Source organism: Danio rerio, chromosome 14, assembly GCF_052040795.2.
Source record: "Danio rerio strain M-AB ecotype USA chromosome 14, GRCz13ab, whole genome shotgun sequence".
NCBI classification, from domain to species: domain Eukaryota; kingdom Metazoa; phylum Chordata; class Actinopteri; order Cypriniformes; family Danionidae; genus Danio; species Danio rerio.
Window position 1 is genome coordinate 4,090,500 of NC_141034.1, and position 27,001 is coordinate 4,117,500.

At 35.4% G+C, this 27,001-nt stretch overlaps 2 protein-coding genes across 4 annotated transcripts in view; both read left to right on the forward strand.

Moving 5' to 3' along the window:
• LOC147833832 (uncharacterized) overlaps positions 1-27,001 on the forward strand; it is an 863,518-nt gene that overhangs the window by 41,357 nt on the left and 795,160 nt on the right. The gene's annotated exons all lie outside the window — the stretch shown is intronic.
• Positions 132-20,702, forward strand: fnta (farnesyltransferase, CAAX box, subunit alpha). Of its 3 annotated transcripts, XR_015506806.1 has the most exons (10): positions 139-352; positions 1,122-1,207; positions 2,974-3,088; positions 3,509-3,613; positions 5,499-5,625; positions 5,906-6,054; positions 7,920-7,982; positions 9,356-10,971; positions 11,967-14,052; positions 15,405-16,608. XR_015506806.1 is itself a non-coding variant. In NM_001080560.2 (9 exons), exons 1-9 carry the CDS (start codon positions 219-221, stop codon positions 20,271-20,273), a joined length of 1,125 nt encoding a protein of 374 aa, NP_001074029.1. In that variant the 5' UTR covers positions 132-218; the 3' UTR covers positions 20,274-20,702. The 3 variants fall into 3 exon arrangements, 2 of the variants coding, with proteins under 2 accessions (NP_001074029.1, XP_087136641.1); NM_001080560.2 differs by lacking the exons at positions 11,967-14,052; positions 15,405-16,608 and adding an exon at positions 20,106-20,702 and having other exon boundaries at positions 132-352; positions 9,356-9,533; XM_087280515.1 differs by lacking the exons at positions 3,509-3,613; positions 5,499-5,625; positions 5,906-6,054; positions 11,967-14,052; positions 15,405-16,608 and adding an exon at positions 20,106-20,699 and having other exon boundaries at positions 9,356-9,533.

Consider the following 27,001-nt stretch of genomic DNA (forward strand, 5'->3'; position numbering starts at 1 on the left):
GGCTAATAATTCTGACAGCAACGGTTTATTATTATTATTATTATTATTATTATTATTATTATTATTATTATTATTATTTTTTTTTTTTTTTAAATCCTAATTTTGATACTACATACTTTTATTTTGAAAACCTACTGCATCCGGAGTGTCTCCGCCTTCCTGCATCTGTCAGCTTCTCAGCTCTGCACACTTTTTAGTCAGGTGCATTTTTATCCACAATGTCCTCTGTTGAAGAAATTTCCAACTCCGTAGCGGAAAATCTGGAGGAGGATGGAGTAGAAAATGACGATTTAGTAGAGGACGCGGAGATGGAGTACGAGGAGCCCGTTAAAGGAGGTTATATCTTCTACAGGTGAGGTTAGCAGCTAGCCTAGCATTTGTGGCTAATCACTCTACTTAGAACTGATTACTTCTTAAAGTTCTCTTTATTATGTGGGACATCAACTTTAAAGAAGATGTAAGATTGCGAATGTTTAATTAAAGACAAGTTGTGTGTGATATGCAAGTTATATGAGTGATTCACACGAACCGAGTCAGCTTAATATAAAAGATTTGAATGAAATCTTTGGTGAAGCTCAAAGTTCACACAGTCTGGAGGTGTTTTCTAATTCTAATGTTTCGTTTTACTTTTCTAATGTCAGTTTTTACCTCGTGAATCAAATGTGTTGGTCTGAATGATTCTTTTGAGCTGAATCATGACTGAACAGGAATAACGTTATGCTACAATCTGAGCAAAACTAAAGGATAAATATTGAGGTGAATTTGGACATTTGGACTTTCTCCTTAGTAATGTAAGTTCAGAAAAGTATTCTTTACAGATTCCTAACCGTGAAATCGTATTAGCAGCCAATGACTATCAACAATGTCATTGTAATAGTGGTAATGGTTTTTGATGGTTTTGAAGTCACTCTTGCATGCCATTTCAGACTGAATGAAATAAAAGTCCTGATAAACATGGTCTGAATTAAGAGTCTGAAGAGGTGATTAACCCTTTTTTAATTAAGAGAATAATTAATTAAGAGGTGAAGATTTCAATCAAATCTGGCTTAAGTTACTGACCAGTAAGTTAATCAGTGAGTCTAAAAATCACATTTGTTGTGCCTTTTTTTGTGCTGTTTTAGAGACAGAAAAGAGTGGGCTGATCTAGAACCTGTTCCTCAAGATGACGGACCAAACCCTGTGGTGAAGATTGCTTATTCAGAGAAGTGTGAGTGTCTTTTATTCAGGGGAGATTTCACTTTTTAATATTGCCACACTGTCGTTGTCTCAGACTATTGAGTTGTCAGTCTGTTATTCTAGTTGATGTTTATTTAAGTTTTTCTTTTCTTTCTTTTATTTTTTAATTACTTATTAATTTATTCATGTTATTTATTCAGTCATTCATTTTATTTATTTATTTGTTTATGTATTTATTTTGTGTTTTTATTTATTCATTCATTAGTTTTATTTATTGCTTCATTCATTCATTCATTCATTCATTCATTCATTCATTCATCTTATTCATTTATTCATTCATTTTATTTATTGCTTCATTCATTAATTCATTCATTCATTCATTCATCTTATTCATTTATTCATTTATTTTATTTATTGCTTCATTCATTTATTCATTCATTCATTCATTCATTCATCTTATTCATTTATTTATTCATTTTATTTATTGCTTCATTCATTCATTCATTCATTCATTTATTCATTTTATTCATTTATTCATTCATGTTCATTTTATTTATGTATTTATTCAAGACAAGGCAAGTTTATTTATATAGCACATTTCATACACAGTGGCAAATCAAAGTGCTTTGCATAATCAGTAATAAAAGAGTTAAGTAGAAGAAAATATAAACAAATAATAAACTCATTCATTCATTTAATTTATTTATTAATTCAGTTATCTATTCATTTATTTATTCATTTTATTCATCCATTCTTTCATTTTATTTATTTATTCATTTTGTTTTACTTTTTCTTATATCTCTTAAAAGTCCATAAATTAAATGTTTTTGCTTTCTCATGTACATGTAGCTCAATTCTGTCACACACACTAGTAATGGCTGATTTTAAATAATTGATTTATGAAGCTTCAAAACTTTTATGAAGTTTTTGTTTCAAATCAGTGATCAAGAGTATGTATCAAATTGATTTCTGTAACTGAGGCTTGATTAACTATTTACTGTTTCTAAATAGTTTGAATTCTTCTGCACTAGGGGGTGATCTGTGTGATATGATACAATCAACATAAATCAAAAACCCCCCGATTTTATTTCAGTTTTAAGAATTTTTAATTGAGGTTTTAATGAGATATCTGTTAAATGAGAAGGAATAATAGTTAAAAAAAAAACAGAATATCTTGGAATTGAACAAACAAAATATAAGTCTTGAAAACGTATAAAAGAACACATAGTATGAAGACACTTAATATTAAATTATATTAAATGATACGCTTTATTTATATTTTAGGATATACTTGAAATGTTTAATTTCACAGCATATCCATTCCTATAGCCTTGTGGTTAGTGCGTTGTCAAAGCACTATGGTGACCATGGCAACCTGGTTTGGGTTTTTCCTTCTGATACTTTCCCTCTTCCTGCTTTACTATCTGTAGTCTTAATTGTCCTATTCCAATAAAGATGAAAACCCCTAAAATTAATTCAAATTAATGTATTGCTTGAGATTTGGTTGCATTTACAGTTCTGACCACCAGGTGTCCCTATAGCACAAGGCGTTATGAACTATTTAAAACAATAAATCAAATTCCAAACCAATGGTTTATAAAAGCTTAGTTTTTCCCATTACCAACACACACTTACGCATGGATAAACAAAATGTTTATAATTGTTGACTGTTATTTATTTGGTTATATGTATGAATGGTTTATGTAAAAAGTTGTATATAGTCAAGTAATCATGCAATAACTTGTCTAGCAAACAGTCAGCTGTAATGATGTTTATTGTTTGTCTTGTCATCTGCAGTCACAGACGTGTTTGACATGTTCAGAGCGCTCCTGAAGAATGATGAGAGGAGCGAGAGAGCGTTTGCATTGACTGCTGAAGCCATTGACCTCAACGCTGCTAATTATACAGTATGGTGAGACCAAGGATATAGTCTTTTCTACTCAACAAGGCTGCATTTATTTGATAAAAAAAGGCAGCAATATTGTAAAGTATCATCCTCTAAAATAAATTGATTCTTTTTGAACAAGGCCAATCCTGCAAAAATCAGTTCAGCATATACCAGTCTGATGCACAATGTTGTGAACAGTGCTTTTAAACATATTTTCAGGATTCTTTGATAATTAAGGATAATAAAGAATGCAGCATTATTTTTTTTATTTAATTTAATTTATTTTTTGAATATGGAAAAAAATGAAAACCTTTTGCACATAACATAGACTAAAAGGCAGTCTCCTCTGGGCTCCACATTGAAGCCTCAATGAGTCCCTGGATTGCTTTGGTCTGCAAAAAGCTCAAATGCATCCTACTTTAAAGTGTCATCTGGTGTCTGTAGGCACTACAGGAGAGTTTTACTGCAGGCTCTAAAAAAAGACCTAAGAGAGGAGATGAATTACATCACAGCCATCATAGAAGATCAGCCCAAGAACTACCAAGTCTGGTAAGTATATGTGCAAATAACGTTACTTTTTTATGAGTGATGGTCTTCTGCAGGGGGACCTATTATGCAAAAATCACTTTTATTAGGGGTTTAAACACAGTTGTGTGGGAACCATCTGTGAATCTAACAAGCTTCTATTTATAGAAATGTATTCATTTTTTTTTTTTTTTTTTGTAAGCAGGCCTGATAAAAGCAGTGCAGAAACACTTTGATTGACATTCCCCCATTGTACGTGTCATGAGAGAGGGAAAGCCCCACCCACTTGTGATGATCTCTCCCTCATTAGCATAGGGCATTATTCTTGTTTTTAAATCTGCCACTATGCTGACATGTAGGCACCTGTAGCTCCGCCCCTTTTTGAAAAGAGCACAATCTCATTTGAATTTAAAGCGACAGTCACCAAAACAGCACAATTAGGATCAAAGCCTAAACTTAGAGTTATGAAACATTATTTGTGTGGTGTTTTGTGCTAAGACTTCACATACACACTCTAGGGACATCAGAGATTTATTTTTTATCTTGTAAAAAGGGCTCCCTTTAACACATGCCATTAATAAATGCCACAGTTTTTTGTCATGTACAAAATTTGTAATTTTTTACTAAAATATGTGTATTTTGCTTTATATATACTTATTTTTTTTATACAGTGTATTACTTTTGCTTTGTAATCAGTGTTTAAACACCTTCTATGCCCACCTATGGAAGTCTGTCCCCGCCACTGAATTGAAAAAAAAAGGTTATTGTAACATTTTATCTCAGATATTCATGACACAAACTTGCAATTCTGACTATGTTCTCAGATTCGTGAGATGTAAACTTGAAATTGTGAACAATCAGAATTCTATATTAAGATTTCTCCATTATTTCTCTTATATATGGGCTAATGCAATCAGTCCATGCATACGTCTTTAACACATTTAAGGTCAGTCTCCATAACAGGAAACTACTTTCTAACTTTCCGCTTTATTTCTTAGAATTGCTAGTTTATTTCTCAGATTTGTGAGTTTATTTCTTGCTATTAAAACTTTATAACTCACAATCTCTGGTTTATGTCTCACAATTCTGAGGACAATTCGTAATAAAAATAACTTTTTCTTTTAAATTCAGTGGCTGGAACGGGCTTCCATAATGATCTGAGATGGTTTGCTGGTCAAAATAAAAAGTCTGAAGACGCGCATGTAATTGCGATTGTTATATTGATGGTAGTTTTTTAAAATTTATTTTAGTTCTTAAAATTAAACCATAAAGCTTTTAAAAAGTAGGGAAACTTCTGTAATGCTTTTTAAATACATTTCTTAGTTATGCCCTATTTTTAATGTTATCACACAACAATTTTTATCTGGAGAGACTTATCTGGAGATATTTTTAAATGTGAGTTCTGAAGTTTTTATCAAAAGTAAATCTTAAAGATCTGTATTAGATCTCAACTTATGTATTATTTATTACACATAATGAACGCTTATTAATTCAGAAACAAATTCTGAATATGTTTGTTAATTATTATTTCATTTTTAATGAGTTTTATCCATTGACTTGCTAGTTCCAGTTACTTTTAGTTTTTAATTTATCAAGAATTTTGATTAGTTTCAGTTAATGATAACATATTGTTTCCAATAGTTTTAGTTTACGAAAATAACCAGTCACAATTAACTAAAAATTACTAACACTACTAGCTTAATAAACTAGTAATTAGCTGTTTATTAATGGTTAGTAAGCTAGAAGTTGGTTTGAAGTGTTGGGTAGAATTAGGAATGTAAAATAAGACCATACTTTGTAACCACTAATGAACAGTTAATATCTTAATAATATGCAGGTAATAAGCCAGTAGTTAAAAGCATAAGCTGTGACCTAAACTAAAGTGTTACACAATACTCTTGATATGCAGGCATCACAGACGGATGGTGGTGGAGTGGCTGAGCGACCCGGCGGATGAGCTGCAGTTTGTAGCAGAAATTCTCAGTCAAGATGCCAAGAACTACCACGCATGGCAGCACAGACAATGGGTCATCCAGGTACAGAAGCAGATGTTTAACAGCCTCCGTGTGTGTGTGAATGTGTTTACTGTTCACTTACAGTTAAAGTCAGAATATATATTGCCTAAGGGGGCTAATAATATTGACCTTAAAATGGTTTTAAAACATTTAAAAACACCAGAAGAAAAAATATTGTAGAAAATACTGTTAAAAAATTCCTTGCTCTGTCAATCATTGTTTGGCAAATATTTGAAAAAGGAAAAAAAAGTCACAGGACAGCTAATACTTTTAACTTCAACTGTTTATGCATGTGTTGCAGGAATACAAGCTGTGGGATGGAGAGCTGGAGTATGTGGAGGAACTGTTGGAGGAGGACGTGAGGAATAACTCCGCCTGGAATCAGAGACACTTTGTCATCAGTCACACCAGCGGATACTCCGACCCAGCCATCCTCCAAAGAGAAGTGCAGTGAGTCTCATTTTTGGGCAAAACTGCACAACCATTTTTTCTCAATGAGAAATTTAAAATGCAAAAATACCAGTCACTGTTTTACTTGTCGTGCATCTGAAAATGTACAGTAATTTACCTTCAAAATAAATAAGTCTTAACTGTATTTGCTTGAAGCTATTTTATTTTTTATTTTTTGTAAAAACAAGAGATGTTACAAACTACTAAATGTAATTATTAGTTTAAATTATTGTGGTGCCAATATATATATATATATATATATATATATATATATATATATATATATATATATATATATATATATATATATATATATATATATATATATATAATTTTTTTTAATAATATTTATATATATATATATATATATATATATATATATATATATATATATATATATTTTTTTTTTTTTTTTTTTTTTTTTGGTAAAAACAAGAGGCATTACAAATTGGAAAAATATCTAAATACAATCATTATTATTATTAAATATAATTTTTAAAATTATTTATATAATACTATATTTTTTTGTAATAATTAATGTTATTTATTTATTTATTTATTTATTTATTTAAGGTTTCGTTAGTTAATGTTATTTAGTGCATTTACTTACATGAGCTAATAATGAACAATACCTTTTCAGCATTTATTAACAGTTCAACACTTACTAAGATATTATTATCATCCAAATTCATGTTTGTTAACATGAACTATCAATAATAGATTTTATTTCCATTTACCTACATTAACAAAGATAAACAGAATAATAAATTCTGTAATAAATGTATTGTTCATGTTAGTAAATACATTAACATTAAATAATCGATTCGTATTTCAAAGTGTTAGCATAGAATTAAAAAAATAACATATTTGATCGTTTTATTCTTTGATTTAACGTTTTTTTTGGGTGGAAAACCACAGGAAGCTTTCATTGTAAAATGCTTCTGTTTTGTTAACATTCTTAGAATTTATTAAAATGGTTATAGGCCAACTATATTATATACTTGCCAGTTGCTTTTTTTTTTTTTTAATTTCCCATTTGGCCCTTGGTTTTAAAGGTTTTGGCCCTGACCACTATCATTTTATAGTGCCTTTCAATAAAATGATCATATAAAAGGGGTTATTAGACTCATTGCGGTGTAAATTATGAATAACTTAAAGGAAAGTTCACCTAAAAATATAACCTGCTTGAGTTTTTTTTCTTCTGTTTAACATAAAGAAATAAATACTAAATACTGCTGGAAGCCATTGACTTCTATAGTTGTTTTGTTATTGTTCATACTACGGATGTCAATGGCTGCTTTTGTCCCAACATTCTTCACAATATCCTCCTTTTGTTCAACAGAAGAAAAACAATAATTCATACATAAATAATAATTTTCTCCATTTCTTATACTAGCCTTATCCAAGATTAGTTACATCTGCTTTTACATCTCCAAGTTCTGCATATTTCACATTTTCATACGCGAAGTGTTGTGTTATGTTCATTTATGTATTTATTTATTTATTTTTGCATAAAAAATTTGCACTTTTGTCCAAAATCACTGTCAGCAATACTCATAAGTCATTCCAAGTGCTACTAATACAACATTTCTGACATTGTTAGAGAAATAAAAGCTTAATTGCGGAGAGAATATGTGGTGAGAAGCATCTTTAAACTTTATTTATTTATAAGTTATTGCAGTTATTCATTTTAATGTTGCCAATGACTTAGCATTATGTATGGGATTAGGAACATCATGTTACCTAGTAAGTGTAAACCTGTTCTGTAAGATCAACAAAAAAAAGTTAGAAACATGTGCATCATCTGTAAAACTCTTTAGGTATAAATGGGCAATTAAAACATGCTATTCCTTTGTCTTTTTCAGGTACACCCTTGAACAAATAAAGAAAGCTCCTCACAATGAGAGCGCTTGGAACTATTTAAAAGCGTGAGTGTTGAAAACAAATATAAGCAGCATATGAGGATTTTCTTTTCAAACACACGACCAGCAGATGGCAGATCTTCACCATGGACAGAAAGAGAAGAACTTGCATATTTAAAGCTTTTAAAGCTGAAGAGCCCAAATTAATGTGGATAATATCTAGATATAATCAATGATAATGAATAATAGTTATTTTAATGCTGGTATAATAATATAAATTAAATTAAAAGGTTTATTATGTATAAGTGTGTGCTGTCTATATTTATTTTGTGTATATATAATGTGTTTGAGAAATATGTTTATTTAGCTATAAAATATATATGTATATAATACAAATTATATATAAATTAAATTATCCATGTGACAAAATAGTGTTGTAGTTTTGGTTTTACATGCGTGTTTGTAAATGTCATGAGGACAGAACATAACATTTGACTAGATATTTTTCAAGATACTAGTATTTAGTTTAAAATGACATTTTTAAGGCTTTACTCGATTGATTAGACTAGTTAGGGTAATTAGGCAAGTCATTGAATAATGATGGTTTGTTCTGTAGACTATTGAAAAATATATTGCTTAAGGGGGCTAATATTATTGACCTTAAAATGGTTTTAAATAATTAAAAAACCCGTTTATTCTAGCCTAAATAAAACAAGTAAGACTTTCTCCAGAAGAAAAAAATATTATAGGAAATACTGTGAAAAATTCCTTGCTCTGTTAAACATGATTTAGAAAAAAAATAATAATAATGTTTGCCCAGCACTAGATTTTTCTATTATTTATTTGGAAGCATCATGAGATATGTACAGTTTAAGTCAGAATTATTATCCCCCCTTTAAATTATTTTTTCTTTTTTTATATATATTTTCCTAATGATGTTAAATAGAGCAAGATAAATAGAGCAACATTTTCACAGGATGTTTAGTTTGTTTTTTGTTTTTTTTTTCTGAAGAAAGTCTTTAGTTTTTTTTTATTTAGGCAAGAATAAAAGCAGTTTTAAATTTTTTAAAAGCCATTTTAGGGTCAATTATTAGCCCCTTTACGCTATATATTTTTTTGATATCTACAGAACAAACCATCATTATACAATAACTTGCTTAATTACACTAACCTGCCTTGTTAACCTAATTACCCTAGTTAAGCCTTTAAATGTCACTTTAAGCTGTATAGAAGTGTCTTGAAAAATATCTAGTCAAATATTATTTACTGTCATCATGGCAAAGATAAAATAAATCAGTTATTAGAAATTAGTTATTAAAAGTATTATGATTAGAAATGTGTTGAAAAAAAAATCTGCTCTCCGTTAAACAGAAATTGGGGAAAAAATAAACAGGGGGCTGATAATTCTGACTTCAACTGTTATCTGTTATTTGACTCAGGATCCTGCAGGACGGTGGTCTATCCTCTTATCCTGGGCTGTTGGAGCAGGTGATGGAGCTCCAGGACACTTGCAGCTCTCCGTATCTCACCGCCTTCTTGGTTGATCTTTATGAAGATGCTCTGGAAAGCAACAACTCCAGCCACGACCAGCAAGAGACACTCAGCAAGGCCTTAGAGGTGAGCTGTGGATCCACAAGTACTGAAAACAACAGCCATGTTTACATGAACACCATTTTCAGATTACAAACTATATTTTCAAGCATTTATTTAGAAAAGAAATCCAAATAACGTCACCTGTTAGATGTGTTAAAGGTGCAGTATGTAAGATGGACGCCCAGTGGTTAAATGACCAAATCAAAGACGGACGTTCCAGCACGTAATGCACATTTTCAAAGACAATCTGACTTCAGCATTGTTTTTCAGATAGACAAGTATGTTCACTTAGCATGTTTCTGAAATATCTGCAAACATATTATGGTATTTTGATGCTTTAGAAGAGTCAAAAACTTACATACAGCACCTTTAATGCATTTATAGCATGCATATTCATAATATGTCTAAATTCTAACAGAGGGCTCGAAATTACGACCGTTTTGGTCGCATATGCGCCTAAAATTTTATCTATGCGACCTCAAAATATATTTGGGAGCATTTTTGCGAGTGCATGAAATTGCTGTGTGCGACCAGTTTTTACTGCAAAATGTTCACCACATGCGCGGATTCAGGAGACATTTACACAGAATGCATCTCTGCACTTGAAACGCGAAACGCAGCGATCAGGAATGGTTTAAAACAGTTGTCATGTCAACTTGCTGCAGTAAACAAAGCCAAGTCCGTAATGCTTGCCCCGCCTTCGCGCTCCTCTTATTGGTCCACTGCTCTAGCACTGAAATATCAGCTGTCAATCACTCAGTCAATGCCTTCTGGCTTGGGATGACAGAGAGAGCTACTACCACGAACAAATGTAAAGCGCTGAAGATGAGATTGAAGATTACACTGACAGATTTAGTTTTAGAAACCATGACACCTAAAGTTACAAATAGTGACACATCTTACTAGTGATCATGTGCTGAATGTTAATCCACCATCTACACTTTTCGAAGAGTGGATAAAAGACTTCCATTGGCTTCAAGTCCGCTATGAAAAGTCTGTGGGATGGAATTTTCAGGTAACTGTTTGCCACATCTAGCACGAGAGCTTCAGTTTAATCCATCATATAATCGCCAGATGCTGTCCGGCGTACAAGTGGCTGCTATATGTCAAATTTAACACCATCGCAAACGTGCTTGCGCCGAGAAAACTAATATCGCTACTCATGAAGACTGGTAATGCTATTAACATTACGTATGCATATAGTAAGGTACAGTATATGTCAAAAGCATCAGTGCATTATCAGACACCACTCGTGAGAACAGCACAGTTATACCGTTAACAGATTCATTCATGTCAAGCAGTGTGTGCAGGGCCGGTGAGCGCTCCGTGTATCTTTTGGTCACTCAGTTATGTTATAAAATCTGTTTTCTTGTGATAACGGGATTTCGTTGAGACGTATTTTCCTCACGCTTGCATATATATATTTTTTTGCTTGTTAGTTTGATTAGTGTTGATTTCAAATGCAACTAGATTCTTAAAGTTTGAGGACAAACTTTGAGGCTGGCTTGTGAAAGCCTGATGGTAATAGTTTATTTAGTTTAAACAGTTTTAAAAAGTATGAAAAGATGATAGATAGATAGATAGATAGATAGATAGATAGATAGATAGATAGATAGATAGATAGATAGATAGATAGATAGATAGATAGATAGATAGATAGATAGATAGATAGATTACCATGTTACTAGCATGATTCTAACATGAATTAGCATGTTACTAGCATGATTCTAGGTTAGTCTGTTTTGTTGCTATGGAGTTGATTGACAGTTTAGACTGATGATGTATCAAAGCTTCTTGCGAGTATGAACATTTAAAAGCAACACGTCTCTATCACACTGCAGCATGACGATATAAATCTGAACCTCTATAATGGCAGTCTATGGGACCGTTGCTAGGGTGCCGTATCTGGTTGTTAGGGGTGTGGCTAGAAAGTTAAAAGCTCATCAGTTATTGGTAGTTTGGTAGTCTGAGTTAAATGAGCCCAGTTAAAAGTCTGTGCAACAGTTTCATGTAGAGTTATGAGCTGACAAAGTTTGACCCAATGTAAAGTCAATGAGAGTATTTTGCAGTGGAAGTCTATGGGTCAGTTTCTAGGGTCCCAAAAGTGGTTGCTAGGGTGTGGCCAGAAAGTTAAAAGCTCATCAGTTATTGGCAGTTAGGTAGTCTGAGTTAAATGAGCCCAGTTAGAAGTCTGTGTGACAGTCTGATGCAGAGTTATGAGGTCACAAAGTTTGGTCCAATGTTAAGTCAATGGGATTTTTCTGATGGTCCCGGGACGTTTTTCGGAAAACCGAAAGTCGGATCAGTCGGAAAAAATATAGCAACCCGAGTCAGACCAGTTTGGAGGTCTGGTGTGAGTCTGGTCATAGCTTGAAAGCTCTAGGAGGAGATAGAGTTTAATTTTTAGTCTCAGAAGAAAAATAGGATAACAATAGTCTGGCTTGCTACACAAGCCAGCCTAATAAATCTGTATAAAACTTGTAGTAAAGGTGCTTATAATTGTTGGGTGCGATTAAATGTTGGCTCATGCGCCTAAATGTTTTAAGTTTGGAGCACCGGTGCTATCAGGCAAAAAGGTTAATTTCGAGCCCTTTAACATTATAAAAATTTATTTCAAGTAATCATGAAAGTATAATAGGTCATTTGATTTGATAAGGCCAAACTGCTGTTGTAAAACTTTGCAAATCTTATATAAAATGTAACATTGCTATCAAAATGTTTGAATTGAATTTTCCTTAATAATATGCGGTTTCATCCATTGATGTCGTTTTATTTTTTATCGTGTGACTTCTTTCAGGGATATATCTATATTTTATTGAATCAGTTCAGCATTTCGCAATTTGAACTAAATCAGACAACATCCGTATCCACATGATTATGATAATTAGAGACTTTTGGCTTTCCGTCTCTAGCTGAAAGCTCTTGTCTTTAAATATTAACTGAACACAACTTTTAATAGATGCTTATTAATTATTGATCTGAGGTTCCAAATCAAAAACAAAACGAATATAAAACATTACATGGCTGTCTCCGTACAAAGAGCTTTTCTCCAGCGTGAAGGAAGGAAAATCGGAGCGGAGAAAGCATTATTCGTCTCTGGAGTATTTCTCCGTGACAGGCCCTGTGTTTTCCTCGGCAAACGTGCGGATGTTGTGTCTGTGTTGAGGTTAATGAGATTTCTTTGCTGTGGGTTTCTCATCCTGTGCCGAGACGATGATGGAGTTGAAAATGATTTTCTGTTTTGAAATTGAGGCCATGTGCATGTGTGTATGTTAAAAAACTGGTTCAACCTTTCAGACTCGCGCATATGAGATGAGGAATATGAAAGCGTTCAGAGGAAACGTGTCCGCAGATATACCATGCATAATACTTCTGTCAAAACAAGAAGTCAAACTTACTTTTTAATATGGAGTGGATGGAATTCGGTCAGTGAATTGCAGATTTCTGGAACTGATAGTAATTTCTGACCAAGTTCACACTAGGGCTGTGCAATTAATCGAAAATCCGGTTTCGATTTCGATTTTGGCTTTTAACGATCATGAAAAACCATTAATCGAGATAAGATTATTCCATCACGTACCGCCCCCTTTCCAGTTGTACACGTGTGGAAACTCTTTGCCTCTGCAAAGCTCAGTTCCACGTAAAAATGACTAAAAGCATGTGCTGAAATGTAACTTTTGCAGCACGGGATGCGCATCGTTCATATTTTTAAAAGCGCAAAATAGCACGTTCTGTTATGTGTGTGTGCGCGCCTTGCTTAGCCTCAGACAGGTAGCGCATGTTTGTGTTTGCGCGCGCCGCGCTTAGCCTCAGGACAGCAGAGCACACACACATCTAACGCGATCTTAATGTGAGCCCTTTAATCAGGGGTCACCAATCCTGGTCCTGGAGGGCGGGTGTCCATGCAGGGTTTAGCTCCATCTTGGCTCAACACACCTGCCTGGATGTTTCAAGTAAGGCAAGGCAAGTATACCTAGTAAGACCTTGATTAGCTTGTTCAGGTGTGTTTGATTAAGGTTCGTGCTAAAATCTGCAGGACACCGGCCCTGCAGGAACAAGTTTGGTGACCACTGCCTTTAATGGTCAAATACATGCACATTTGTGTCAGAGCGCGGTATTTAGTGATTATTCATATTAAACCTCATTTGTGTAATAAACTAACAAGTTGAGACTCAAAAGGCACGTGAAAGAGAAACCATATCAAAGCCGCACTCTTAAAGTGACAGCCCGCAATATCCCTGCTGCTGCTTTATTATTAATCAATAATAAAATCAAAAATACAGTGAAGATGTTTAAAGCACAGTTTAAACATAACAGTTTTAATAACTCATTTATAATAACTGATTTCTTTTATCTTTGCTATGATGACAGCACATAATATTTTACTCGATATTTTTCAAGATGCTAGTATTCAGCTTAAAGTGACATTCAAAAGCTTAATTAGAGTAAATAGACAAGTCATTGTATAACAGTAGTTTCTGCTGCAGACAAACAAACATATATTTTGCTTAAAGGGGCTAATTATATCGAGCTATTAAAATAGGTTTCAAATAGGGTTGGGCATCTAAGCTATAATGCCGATCCGACACGCATCTCGATACAAAGAATACGATCCGATATATTAGCGATACATTTGTGACATATTGCGATGCAACACGATACGATTCACACCCATATCACGATACGATGCGATAATTCAGCACTAACTAATTAGATCAAGTTTATGAGATGATGTTAAAGAGGATGCTGTGCCATTGAATGAGTTTGATTATTTATAAACCAAGCAAAACCAAGACTTTTTTTACAAACTGGCTTTTCTCTCAGAGCCAGAGTGTCAGTTTACAGTAGAGGGCCATTTTAGAACATATAGCACATATTATTTAAGGATTTTCAAGATAAACAGAATGTATAAGTGCAATATATATTAAAATATATATATATTTGCACTCTTTCAACATAAAGGTTTACCATTGCACAACAAGAATTGTGATTTAACTTTTCAACTATGAAAACAAGTTTTACAAAGATATTTTGCCACTGAATATTCAAAACTTAAGGTGGTGAACTAGCAGTGTTATGCTGCTTTGAAACATCACTATCACTGTAAACAACAGGCTAATAAAAATATAATTAAATAAAAATTAACAGGAGGAGGTGTATAAAACCTTCGTTCTTCGTAACACTAGGCTGAATATCTTTGCAGATGAACAATGCAATAGCATTCGTTATTGGCGTAGAGCGAGCAGAACTGTTGCGCATGGAAAAAACTTGCAATGCTTTTCTCACCACTTTTGGAGCTGGTAGCTACAGTTGAAGCAGAGCAGGAAGCCGGGGATGCAGGAACACTGGAAGATGCTTCCACAACAACACCGAGGCGCCGCTTCAAGTGAGATATCAGATTAGTCGTACTGCCCGCGTATTTTACAGATGCGCGGCACATTTTGCAAATTGCATCTGTCCTAAAAAGTCGTCCATCTTTTTTGCAGAATCCATAATGTTGCCATACTTTAGATTTAAAACTCAGTGAGGAATAAATGTTTGTTTTGCTTCTCGCGCTTTCTGAGGGCGCTCCACTAGCTTCATCCGCACACCTGATACACTGAGTTGTAGTGTAAGTGTACACATCCGCAAGTAAGTTGCTAAGGCTTACTTTATGTAGGTCGATTAAATTATGCGCCAAAAACAGGTTGACAACACTTGTTAATAAATAAAAAATACATTCTATATTAAAAATAAAAGCTGTATCTTGGAAAAACCGATGCATCTCGCAAAAACCGATGCATCTCGATTTGCTTCCAAAATTTCATTCATCCTCTGCTGCTCTACCGATGCACTCGCATCGTGCACGCGCATGACCGCGTATCGATACATATCGGTTAATCTTCCCATCCTTAGTTTCAAAATATTCAAACCTGCTTTTATTCTAGCTGAAATAAAACAAATAAGCCTTTCTCCAAAAGAAAAAAATATATAATAGGAAATACTGTTAAAAAAAAAACCTCTGTTAAACATCACTTGGGAAATATTTATATATAAAAAATAAATTCAAAGGAGGACGATAATTTTGACTTCAACTGATAATCGTTTTGAATAATCGTGATTACAATTAAGACAAAAATAATCATGATTATGATTTTTCCAATAATCGAGCAGCCCTAGTTCACACCCTTGTTTGCTGTTGGGGATGCTTTCATCCACTCTGGGTGATTTTAGAGTTTGAATTTTTTTATTTACTTCACCTTTATTTGTATAGGGCTCTTGCAATGTAGATTGTATCAAAGCAGTATCAAAGTACATGTCAACTTACTCTAACACTAACCAAACAGCTTAGAATGACCAAGAGGCGACACTCAATAGAACGTTCCATTGCAACAGCAGCGTCCAGCAACAGCCCCGAATTCCGCCATTTTGGAGTGAAAGCAAACGGATGTTCTTTGAATCTTTTTTTATTTATTTATTTAAAAAGTGCATTAAAGCTGAAATACAACCTAAAAGACTACAATACAGCACTCACTATAACAATCATCAGCACTTTTAATAGATTATTTTACAGATTTATAATATGCTGTTGCTCTATTGGAGTTTTTATTTCAAAATAGCTGCCGCACCATCTAGTGGCTGTTTCCCAAATTGCACTAGAGTGTCGCTCTCTTGGTGATTGTATGCTCTTTGCTCTAACCGAACAGTCTACTTATAATCTAATGAGAATTAGTTGGCATGTAGATGCAATGTAACTTAAATTCAACAATGAAAATAAAGTGTGACCTGCAAGGGTTAAAAGATTCTAGAACCATTCTCTGTGATTATTTAACGGTGCTAGAATATTTCTGAGGGTTTGTACTGTGGAACCTTCACGTAGTTCTTGAAAGATGTAAATAGTTTTTTTCTGGGCTAGATTATTTATTTCGGTAGTCCTAAAGTGTTTATAAACACTCCGGTTTGCTTTTCTTGAAAACAGGGAACCAGCAGCGAGGCTTTAATATGTTGTGTGTTTTATTAGACTGCACAGAGTAGCATCATAACATAAGCCTAAGGCCGTACTAACACTATGTACAGTTGCCTCGAACCGGGCCAAAGCACGCTTGTCCCCCCTTTCGTCTCCCCCGATGGCCCGCAGCCACATTACAATCGGGCCTGGGCATGCTTACGTCAGATGCTGCGCTGTTCAGTAAGCGCTCTCGCTCAGCACAGTGGAGATTTCTCTAGTTATATCGCTTTAGTCCTTAGGGATGCGGTGACACGCAGTCAGATATTTCGCCAAACAGATCAGCCACTTTTGACGCTCATAAACAATCATAAAGCCCGCGTGCTGCGTGGAATTAGGAGGGTTGCTGAAGGTTCGCAGCTGTCATGCAATGAGGGGTTTGCGTCTTTAATAAACTACGGTAGTTTGCTTTTACTGAACAGTAAGAATGAATAATAAATCCATATAAAATGGTCCCTTAAAAGTCACGTCTTGCTTTCAAAGTCCAAGTAAACCGCGCTCAGGCACACATCTTTCAACCGGGCCAAGGCCGGCCAAGTGAACCGTGCCTGAGCCTGATTCAGCGCACTCACACTTGTCAAACAATCTGGTAAACGGGCCTGGGCATGGGACGGATGGCATAGTGTGAGTAGGCCCTAAAATGTCTGATAAAATGGCGCTAAAACAGTGGACTGTGGCATAATAAAAGCTCTGCTGCTTTTGTGCCGTGTTAATTCAGCATTTCACTTCAGATTTTAGTCTTAATCGGCTTCATACTACCATGATAAGGGTTTAACACTTCAGTTCGTCTATCAAGACAACAACTCCCATGATTCCACGCTTACACTCACCATACTACAGCTTTGTTTGTTGTGAATACATGCCCTCTAGTGGTGGAAATGACATACTGTCCCTTTAAGCTTAAAACGTATCTAGAACAACTCTGAGGGATCATTCTGTGGAAACCTGCATGATTCTAGAATATTTCTGCTAGTTGCTACAGTGGAATTGTGAATGGTCCAGCTGAACTCAATGATTTTTAGAGTTTTTCTACATTGAATGTCTTCATAGCAGTTCTAACATGAATTGCATGGGTTCTATAAGCTGAAGTGTTCTGGAAAGTTCCTCAACAGGTAAAACTGAAGAACTCAGACCGCTGACCTTTCTGTGAGGCTGTGAAGTGCAGAATATTGATGAGCATAACCAGCAGATTTCCTTTCATAAGGTCTGAACTGGCTTTTACTGCTGCTCAGAGGGAGCCGGCGGTCTCGCTGCTTTACGCAGGCGCTCTTTACAGCGAGAAAATGTCAGAGCTGCATTTAGACTTCCTCTCTCCCCTGTTGTTTTACACTGTTTGAAATATGTACACTGTTCACTCAGCGTCTTAGAGTTTGAAAGTCATTTGTTTTGAATCTTCTCAGCAGGATTGTGATTTCTAGCTTGCATGGTCTCCTGATGCTTTCCATTTCTCTCCCTGAAACATTTCTTCATCCCTTAAACAAAAAAAGGGCTTTTTTTTCAATAGTTTTGAATACTTGTACTGTGGAATTCACCTATGGTTCTAAAGGTTAGACGTACTCAGACATATGTCACTGATTATGTTACACAAGTGTTCACCACTGGCAGAACATCTGAATGGGTTAAAATGGAAAGCCCTAAACCAGTCGTCTGCATTCCCGCAGGACCCGACCAGATTTCTTGCAGTGATTTCTTGGAATAAATTTGCGAATAAATTGCGGAAGCAGTCGGTAACTGGTGTAATTTGAACGGGAGCGGGCGGTGTAATATTGCGGTGTATGTGTGTGAATGAGAGAGAGCGTGATGCTGTGTGTCGCTTGCTTGGTGCTGTGTGTGTTCAGGTGGTTTAGTTGGCTGGCCCTGGCCTGGTTTGAAGAGGTTGGCCAGATCGTGGTTCGGTTGGGGTTTGTTTGCGCCCGAAACTGAAGACGCAACATCACTTTTAATGGACTGTTTTTATACGGATTTATTAATTATTCCTATTTTTCAATGAACGCAAACTGTCATAGCTTATAAAATACACAAGGAAACCTAAAATGTGCAGCACAAGGACTTTAATGATCATTTATGAGCGCCAAAATGGTGGATCTATTCATAAAAATATTTGACTGCGTGTCACTGCCGCCCAAAAAATAATGCAAAACAATATAACTAAAGCAATCTCCGCTGTGCTGAGCGAGAGCGATTCTCTACCTGTTAAACTGAACAGTCGTATCATCGATGACGTAAGCTTGCTCCGGTTCGGAAGTAAATATGCAGTGTGAACGTAGGCCATCAGGGGTACAATCACACTTCGACACAGTTCAAGGCAATTGTAGCTAGTGTGAGTACGGCCTAAGACATTTTGCTTTTGGAAACCTCACACAGTTCACAATTTTGTCTTGATGGAATTCTATTTCTTTTCTTAAATCATCAGTTGAAAAAAACAAAAGCTTTCTTAGGTTTTTCCAGATTGTGTATTTCAATATTGTACTTTGGAATCTTCCCATAGTTCTAAAGGGGTTATTTTGAATAGGATACTTGTTATTATTTCTTAAGTGCAACTGACACAATAGTTGTAAAATAGTCCTTTGACATTCTGCTTTGGAAACCTCAAACAGTTCTACAAAATAAAGATAAATTCCACTGTGGAACCTCACGATTCTAGAATGGCTGTACATGGTTACAGTACAATCTTGAATGGTCCAATATAACTGCTTGGTTATATGATGTCAATTTCTCAAGCTCTGTCCTGGAGGGCCATTGTTCTGCTCCAATTTCCTTTAACACACCTGCCTGGAAGTTTCTAGTATACCTGGAAAGAGTTTTATTGGCTGGTTAAGGTGTGTCTATTTGGGGTTAGAACTAAACTCTGCAGGACACCAACCCTCCAGAAACAGGTTTGGGCATTCCTGTTCTAAATGTTCTGAGAGGTTCTTTTCTATAGGACACATAATTATTTCTAAAGTGGATCCCATACAATAGTTGTAAAATAGTTCTTAGACGTTCTGTTGTGGAAACCTTGCAAAGTTCTAGTGGAAGTGGAACCCTCATAAGTCTAGAATGCTTGTAAATGGTTCTAAAATAGTCCTTAGACATTCTGTTGTGAAAACCTCAAACAGTTCCACAATATAGAGATACATTTCAAAGTGGAACCGGACAATTGTAGAATGGTTGTACATAGTTGTTGTACCCAAACTCTGCCCTGGAGGGCCGTTGTCCTGCTAAGTTTAGCTCCAGTTTCCTTCAACACACCTGCCTGGAAGTTTCTAGAATACCTAGAAAGAGCTTTGTTGGCTGCTTCAGGTGTGTCTATTTGGGGTTGGAACTAAACTCTGTGGGACACCAGGCCTCCTTCCAAATGTTCTGAGTTCTTTTGTAGTGCACCCCACATAACAGTTCTAAAATAGTCCTTAAACATTCTGCTCTAGAAATCTCGCAAAATTGTATTGTATTCCTGATAAACTCCAAAAAGAAACCTCACAATTCTAGAATGGTTGCACGTGGTTACAGTAGAATCTTGATTGGTCCATACGAACTTAAGATCCGTAAGATCATTACTAATCTCTTCATTCCAATTGAACCCTTAAAGCCTTTTAAATTTCTAACTCATTCTCCATCTGTTTGACTTTTAGCTTTGTAAGCTCCTGGCAGAGGATTTGGACACCATTAGAAGGGAATACTGGAACTATGTGTCCCGCTCTCTCCAGAACACGTATGGCTCAGGTGACCCCATCCCATCCTCATCTGACCCTCCTCCTGCCGCACCCCAGCAACCTGACACGGAGCCCAGTGACCCCTGAGGAGAAGAGCAGACCTCCACACATGGTTAGAGGAGCAGACAGAAACACTTGATAGACTCTTTATCCGTGTATGAGTGTGTGTGCACAGCCAGGCTTTAACAGCAGCGCTTGTAAAAATCGAAGAACGACCTAAAAACTCAAAGTAGCCATATGCTTAAAAGCTCTCAGAGTGAACCGTACACTTCCATTAAGGCGAAGGAAATGGAATATGGGAGTTTGGCAGTAAATCATAGCAGTCATACTTGTGTTTTAGACCACGTTTGTGTTTTCAGAGGTCAATTTATCAAAACAAATGCATAACCGACATGTTTCTGGTTTAGTCCGAAACTTCTCTTGCCAAACGCATCTTCTGGTTTGTGTTACCAAACGGTGACTGTACACGCTTTTTTTTGTATGTTCAGAAATAATAACAATGCTGAAGCTCAATGACCTTCGTTTTCTTGTCATTTTCTTGTTTCTCATGTTAGTGAGTTGTCTGTTTTTGTTGTGTGGGCCAATCTCAGATTTTAATGCCAATTTTAAAACTAAAATCGATGTTCATGTTTCTATTTTACTAAACTAATGGCCCGTTTCCAGCCATTAATAAGCGTAATCTAGAGGCCTTTGCCTTTCATATAAGCCACTTCTGATACATTTAGATTTTCATTTAGTCATTTCGCAGACGCTTTTATCCAAATCGACTTATAAATGAGGACAAGGAAGCAATTTACACAACTATAAGAGCAACAATGAACAAGTGCTGTAGGCAAGTTTCAGGCGTGTAAAGTCTAAGAAGCAAAACATTGGTAATTTTTTATTTATTTTAAATTTTATTTGTTTATTTATTTTATAATTTATTTATTTTTGTAGTACAGTTAGCGGTAGAACCAGATATGCAATTGCAGATTAGGAAGGGAAGTGGAGGCTAAATAGTTTTTAGTCGTTTCTTGAAGACAGCGAGTGACTCTGCCGTTCTGATGCAGTTAGGGAGTTAGTTAGTTAGGGCACCAACTGGGCAGATTGAACGCGAGAGTTCGGGAAAGTGTTTTCTTCCCTCTTTGGGATGGAACCACGAGGCGACGTTCATTCACAGAACGCAAGTTTCTGGAGGGCCTATAAATCTGCAGAAGTGAGAGCAGATAAGAAGGAGCAAAGCCAGAAGTCGCTTTGTAAGCAAACATCAGAGCTTTGAATTTGATGCGAGCAGCAACTGGCAGCCAGTGCAAACGGATGAGCAGCGGAGTGACATGTGCTCTTTTAGGTTCATTAAAGACCACTCGTGCTGCTGAATTCGGAAGCAGCTGAAGAGGTTTGATAGAGTTAGCTGGAAGCCCGGATAGTAGAGAGTTGAGCTGCATGTTCAGATCGGAAGGGTCGGATCTTTCTGATGTTATCGAGTGCGAATCTGCAAGATCGAGCAGTTCTAGAAATGTGGTCAGAGAAGTTTAGTTGGTCATCAGTTGTACCAAATGCTCAACCAAATAATCAACTAGAAGTCAAGTTATTATTTGTTGTTCTTAAAACTTGGATAGGCGACAAGACTTTTGCCAGGTAGTGTACTTATGCTGTATAGTCCAACTGTTTCATATAACTAAATAATATATAAATATTGAGGTTTTATCAAGGAAAGGCTGAAAGATCTATACGCTTAATCCATTGCACATCAATTAGCGATTATTCACGCACTACTTACCTTTACCCTATTTAAAAAACAGTTTATAAAGGTTAATAGAGATTTCCAGGGACAAAAGTGATTAGTTTTTAGCAAGAATTAATAATTTCCGATGTCAGTAGCCACAACTAACAATGTTAATCACTGCTCAAAGCATGACAAATTATAAAACCTAATTAATGTGAAAATAAAAACACAACATCTCCTGTTTTGCAGTAAAAAGAGTTTGTTTAAAAAGTTGTTCATTAAATTCACTGTCTTCAACAGCAGCGTACTGAGTACAGGTCAGTTCCGGTGTGAGAGAGTCTGTCCTTTGTGGCTTCCCGTGAAGGATATTTCTACTTCATTAACTTGTTTGCTCTTACGAGTCGCTTTTATTTCGTTTTTTTGTTACAAGCACAGGCAGCATTTCATCTGCCCACAGATGTCTGCTGGAGTCAGGGTTCTGCAGAAACTGAGGGTCAGACCGGGACAGCTTCCCTAAAGTACAAGGGGGTAATGATCCTCGTTCAAGGGCACTCGTGTGATGAAGAGCCCCGTGGCGGGATCTGAAGTGTTTATGGCGCAGAGCTTCTGCCAATGAGACCTTCTTATTGTAGCATTACAGTATTGAATCAGCACGTCTCTGCTGTAGAGCCTCTGTTTGTGGGAGGACAGCACGACTCAAATTGGGGCCAGGGAGAGCAGATATTATGATACACTTTTATACACTGTAAAATTGGGTTCCACACAATCGATTTGTGTTCGGCCAACATAAATGAGTTATGTGAGCTCATTATTTTTTACAATTTAAGTGGATTGAACATGTAGCAATTAAGTTTTGATTTGAGCTGGATCCGTGGTCTTCGGTGATTCTTAAAGATATTTGTGACGGTTTTCTTTTTTAGATTATTTGTTTTATTTTGGCTACAATAAAAGCTGTTTAATAATTCTGGCTTCAACTTTAATATCCACAGAATCCAGTTGAAACTTCATTCTTCCAGAAGAGCAGCTTACTGGGAATCTCCACAAGTACAAGATGTCAGTTTCTTAGAGACATTGTAAAGGTTAAAAAAATCTTGATAGAGTTTCCCAGAGAAGCCTGATAGGAAAAAAAAAGTTGCACAGTTCACATTTTCATCGAGTTGCTTCTCTGCCTGATCCGAGAGCATGTTTTCTGCTGTACCCGCGCCAGCTTTCAGTTTTATCTGGTTTATCATCTCATGCGCAAAACTCAACCAAGCACAAAAAACAGTGACTGAAAACTTGCGGACTTGATATCCTGACAGGCTGGAGTTTGTGCAGCCTCCATAAACACAATAATTTACCAAAATACAATACTAACACTACTAAAAACCAACAGCGATTCTACTAAATGCTAATTTGGACACTGTTAAAAGAGCCCATTTGTGACGTCACCGACGTGCTTAGAAAAAAAAACACTTTTTCTTCCAGGTTTGTGCCATTGCACATTATAAAACATTATAATATGGTATTATTTGGTAATATGTAGGCCCACACGGAATCAGCGCGCGCAGAATTCCGCAGATTTTCCATACAACTCCGCAGATTTCTGCAGATTTTTAGCCCGTTATTAATTTTGTTTGTTTACTTGAGTAAATGTGTAAATTTGAATTTATTCAGTTTGTATTCAGTAATTTATTACTTTTTATTTAGTATATTAAGGTTTTAGTTATGATACTCCCAAAATAATTCCGCAGAAATCTGCAGATTTTAACCAAAATTCTCAGCAGAAATAGCGAAAAACGTCCGCAGATTCCGTCTGGCCCTGGTAATATGTAATATTTTACACATGGTTCTACCTTTTTTTAACTTGTTTTTTTTTACCTGGAATATGCTCTTTGAAGACTTTGAGACTTCAAGCTTTTCCATGTACCACTGATTGAAGAATTTGTCTTCCAGAATTTGACAATAAGTTCATTTTGAGAGTTTATTTATTTATTTATTTATTTATTTATGTCCAATTAAGCTGAATCTGTCATCGGTCCAAAAAAAATCAGTTCTATATAGTTTATGAAGCAGAGTTATGTTTCACCCTTGCAAAGTCTCTGTGAACCAGACACTTTGTACTTTTGAAGACTTCGGTCAGATTAAAGAGTTCCTGATGGTTTAGTTCTTGGTTTAACAGCTAAATCTTCGCCTTAAGTCTTAAAATCCTCACTTCCTATCCTCATTTCGTGTTGTCTTGCTGCCCCTGCGAGAATTTCTTGTCGAATGGTTATGCCTTAATTTAGCTTTCTTTAGTATTTAGTCCTTCTCGCGTTAAGCTCATTTAACAACGTGAAAGAAAAGCTGCTTAATTATACACATCAATGTAGGGTGTTTTTCACTTGCAGTCATTTACACACACACACACACACACACACACACACACACACACACATATATATATAAATATATATATATATATATATATATATATATATATATATATATATATATATACAAACACAAATTTTTATATATATATATATATATATATATATATATATATATATATATATATATATATATATATATAATTTTACTTTATATTCACTACCTGAAAAAATAAAGTATATACATACACACACACACACATATATATATATATATATATATATATATATATATATATATATATATATAAATGGCCATAATAACTTTCTAATAATCCAATTAGGAGTAAACATCACGGTTTAAATTAATATCAAGAGTTCCTTAAAATAAAACAATACTAAAAATATACTGCTTTGGATTTAATGATTGGTTTGTTCACTCTAACTGATTTGGACATTGGTTTTTTAAATCTGCTGGAGTGAGATGAAGCTCAAAAAAAATGTGTAGATGTTTCATTATATGCAGCTTTAAATCAAGGTCACAATTTTGCTGCCAACGCCGGAAAAGCATCTCGCTGCACATTCCAAACAGCTTCTTTACGACATAAAAAAGAAAGAAGCAGACTCTTCTTTGCCAAATGAGTGTGCTTAGACCAGAGCCCTGGAGCTTAATTGAGATGCACTATAGCGTGAGAAAAAGAGGATTGTTTCTCCAGATGCAGACCCTCTCCGGACATTGACTGCAATGCCAGAAAACAATGCCAAATACCAAACCATTCAGAGAGAGAGAGAGCAGCAGAAAACAGAGCAGAGGGTCCCGGTCGGAGAGCACGCATCGAAAGGTAACTTTCCTTTGAACTTTGCTGCATCTTCACTCAGGCAAACTTAAAAGGAATGAGCTTTAGACGCAGCTGGATGATTTCTGCTGTTCCACAACCTGTCAGATGCAGGTGATGGCGCTGGCCATTAACCCACGCAGCTGAGGGTTATGAGGAGATTTAGCCCCTGGGACTTTAAAGATATACAGTGGGGGAAATAAGTATTGAATGTGTCATGGTTTTTTTTTCCTGGGAATAATATTTCTAAAGAAGCTAATGGCATAGAATTAAATCAGATTTCGGTAAAACCCAAACAATAGAAACATAAAAATGAAACAAAACAAAAATAAATAAATGAGTTCTGTGTAATAGGAATGAAAAGAAAGCACTGAACTACTGAGATGTATTTAATGGTGATGGCAGCTTAACCCTCTACTGCACGGCGTAACCATATGGCAACATGATACTTATGTTCATATCCCTGCCACTTCTTTATATATATATATATATATATATATATATATATATATATATATATATATATATATATATATATATATATTTTTTTTTTTTTTTTTTTATCATTATTGGAAAGAGAAGACCTTAGAGTAGCCAATGATGTGCTTTGGTTAAGTCACATGACATCCAGTGTTTTTCTGTTGCGCGATTTGTGACAGACTGGCGTTTATTGTGAGTAGTTGCTAAATGCAAATGTAAACGTCAATAAAAACAAAGGATCAACTTATGTCAGATCCACAAAAAAATCTGAAACATCACCTCCATTAAGTTATGATGACATTTCATAAAGTACCTTAAAAAAAGTTTTTTTCCAAAATGTATTTTACAGCACTTCAAGTTAAGCCAATTTTAAGAAAAAAAAACAATATATATATATATATATATATATATATATATATATATATATATATATATATATATATATATATATATATATATATATTATTGTTTTTTTTTTTTTTTTTTTTACAGATTAATCATAATGTATGCGGTAGAGAGTTAAAGACGCCTCTCATGTGTGGAATGAAGTCACATGCATTGCTCAGGTGTGAGTTTCTCACAGACTTCAACAGAGTGTGAAAATCTGGATGGTTCTGTGGGTCCATCAAATCTAAGCTTCATTTTGTATTTTCTATTGGCATTGAGTCAGGTGATTGGCTGGGCCACAGCTTGATTTTCTTTCTCTGAAAGCATTCGAGAGTCTCCTTGGCTGTGTTTTGGATCATTGTCTTGCTGAAATGTCCACCCTGGTTTCATCTTCATCCTCCAGCTAATGTAGATGTTGGACTGAAGGTCATATTCATTTACACTGAGGAAGGACAGAGGGTTTCTGTAGAGCTACTGAGAGATTTCAGCTGCTGTCTGGGCTTTCACTACCTTTCTACACCTTCCTTTCTTCACATGTTCAATACTTTTTTTTCCCTGTGTCATTTCATTTTACTAAACATAACTTCATGATTGTAAACTAACTAGAGTTGTTTTCTTTATATATAAAGTTGTTGTTGATTCTTCCATTGTAAAGTCATGCAGTGTAATGTAATGTCTAATGTAATGTGTATTTATATAGCACATTTATTGTGTATAGCTATACACCCAAAGCGCTTCACAATCATGAGGGGGGTCTCTCCACACCACCACCAGTGTGCAGCATCCACTTGGATGATGCGACGGCAGCCACAGGACAACGGCGCCAGTGCGCTCACCACACACCAGCTATTGGTGGAGTGAAGAGACGGTGATCGAGCATATTTCAGGTGGATGATTGGGAGGCCATGATCGTGAGGGCCGATTGAGGGACTTTGGCCAGGACACCGGGGTTACACCCCTGCTCTTTCACGAGAAGTGCCATGGGATTTTTAATGACCACAGAGAGTCAGGACCTCGGTTTAACGTCTCATCCGAAAGACAACGCCCACTGACAGT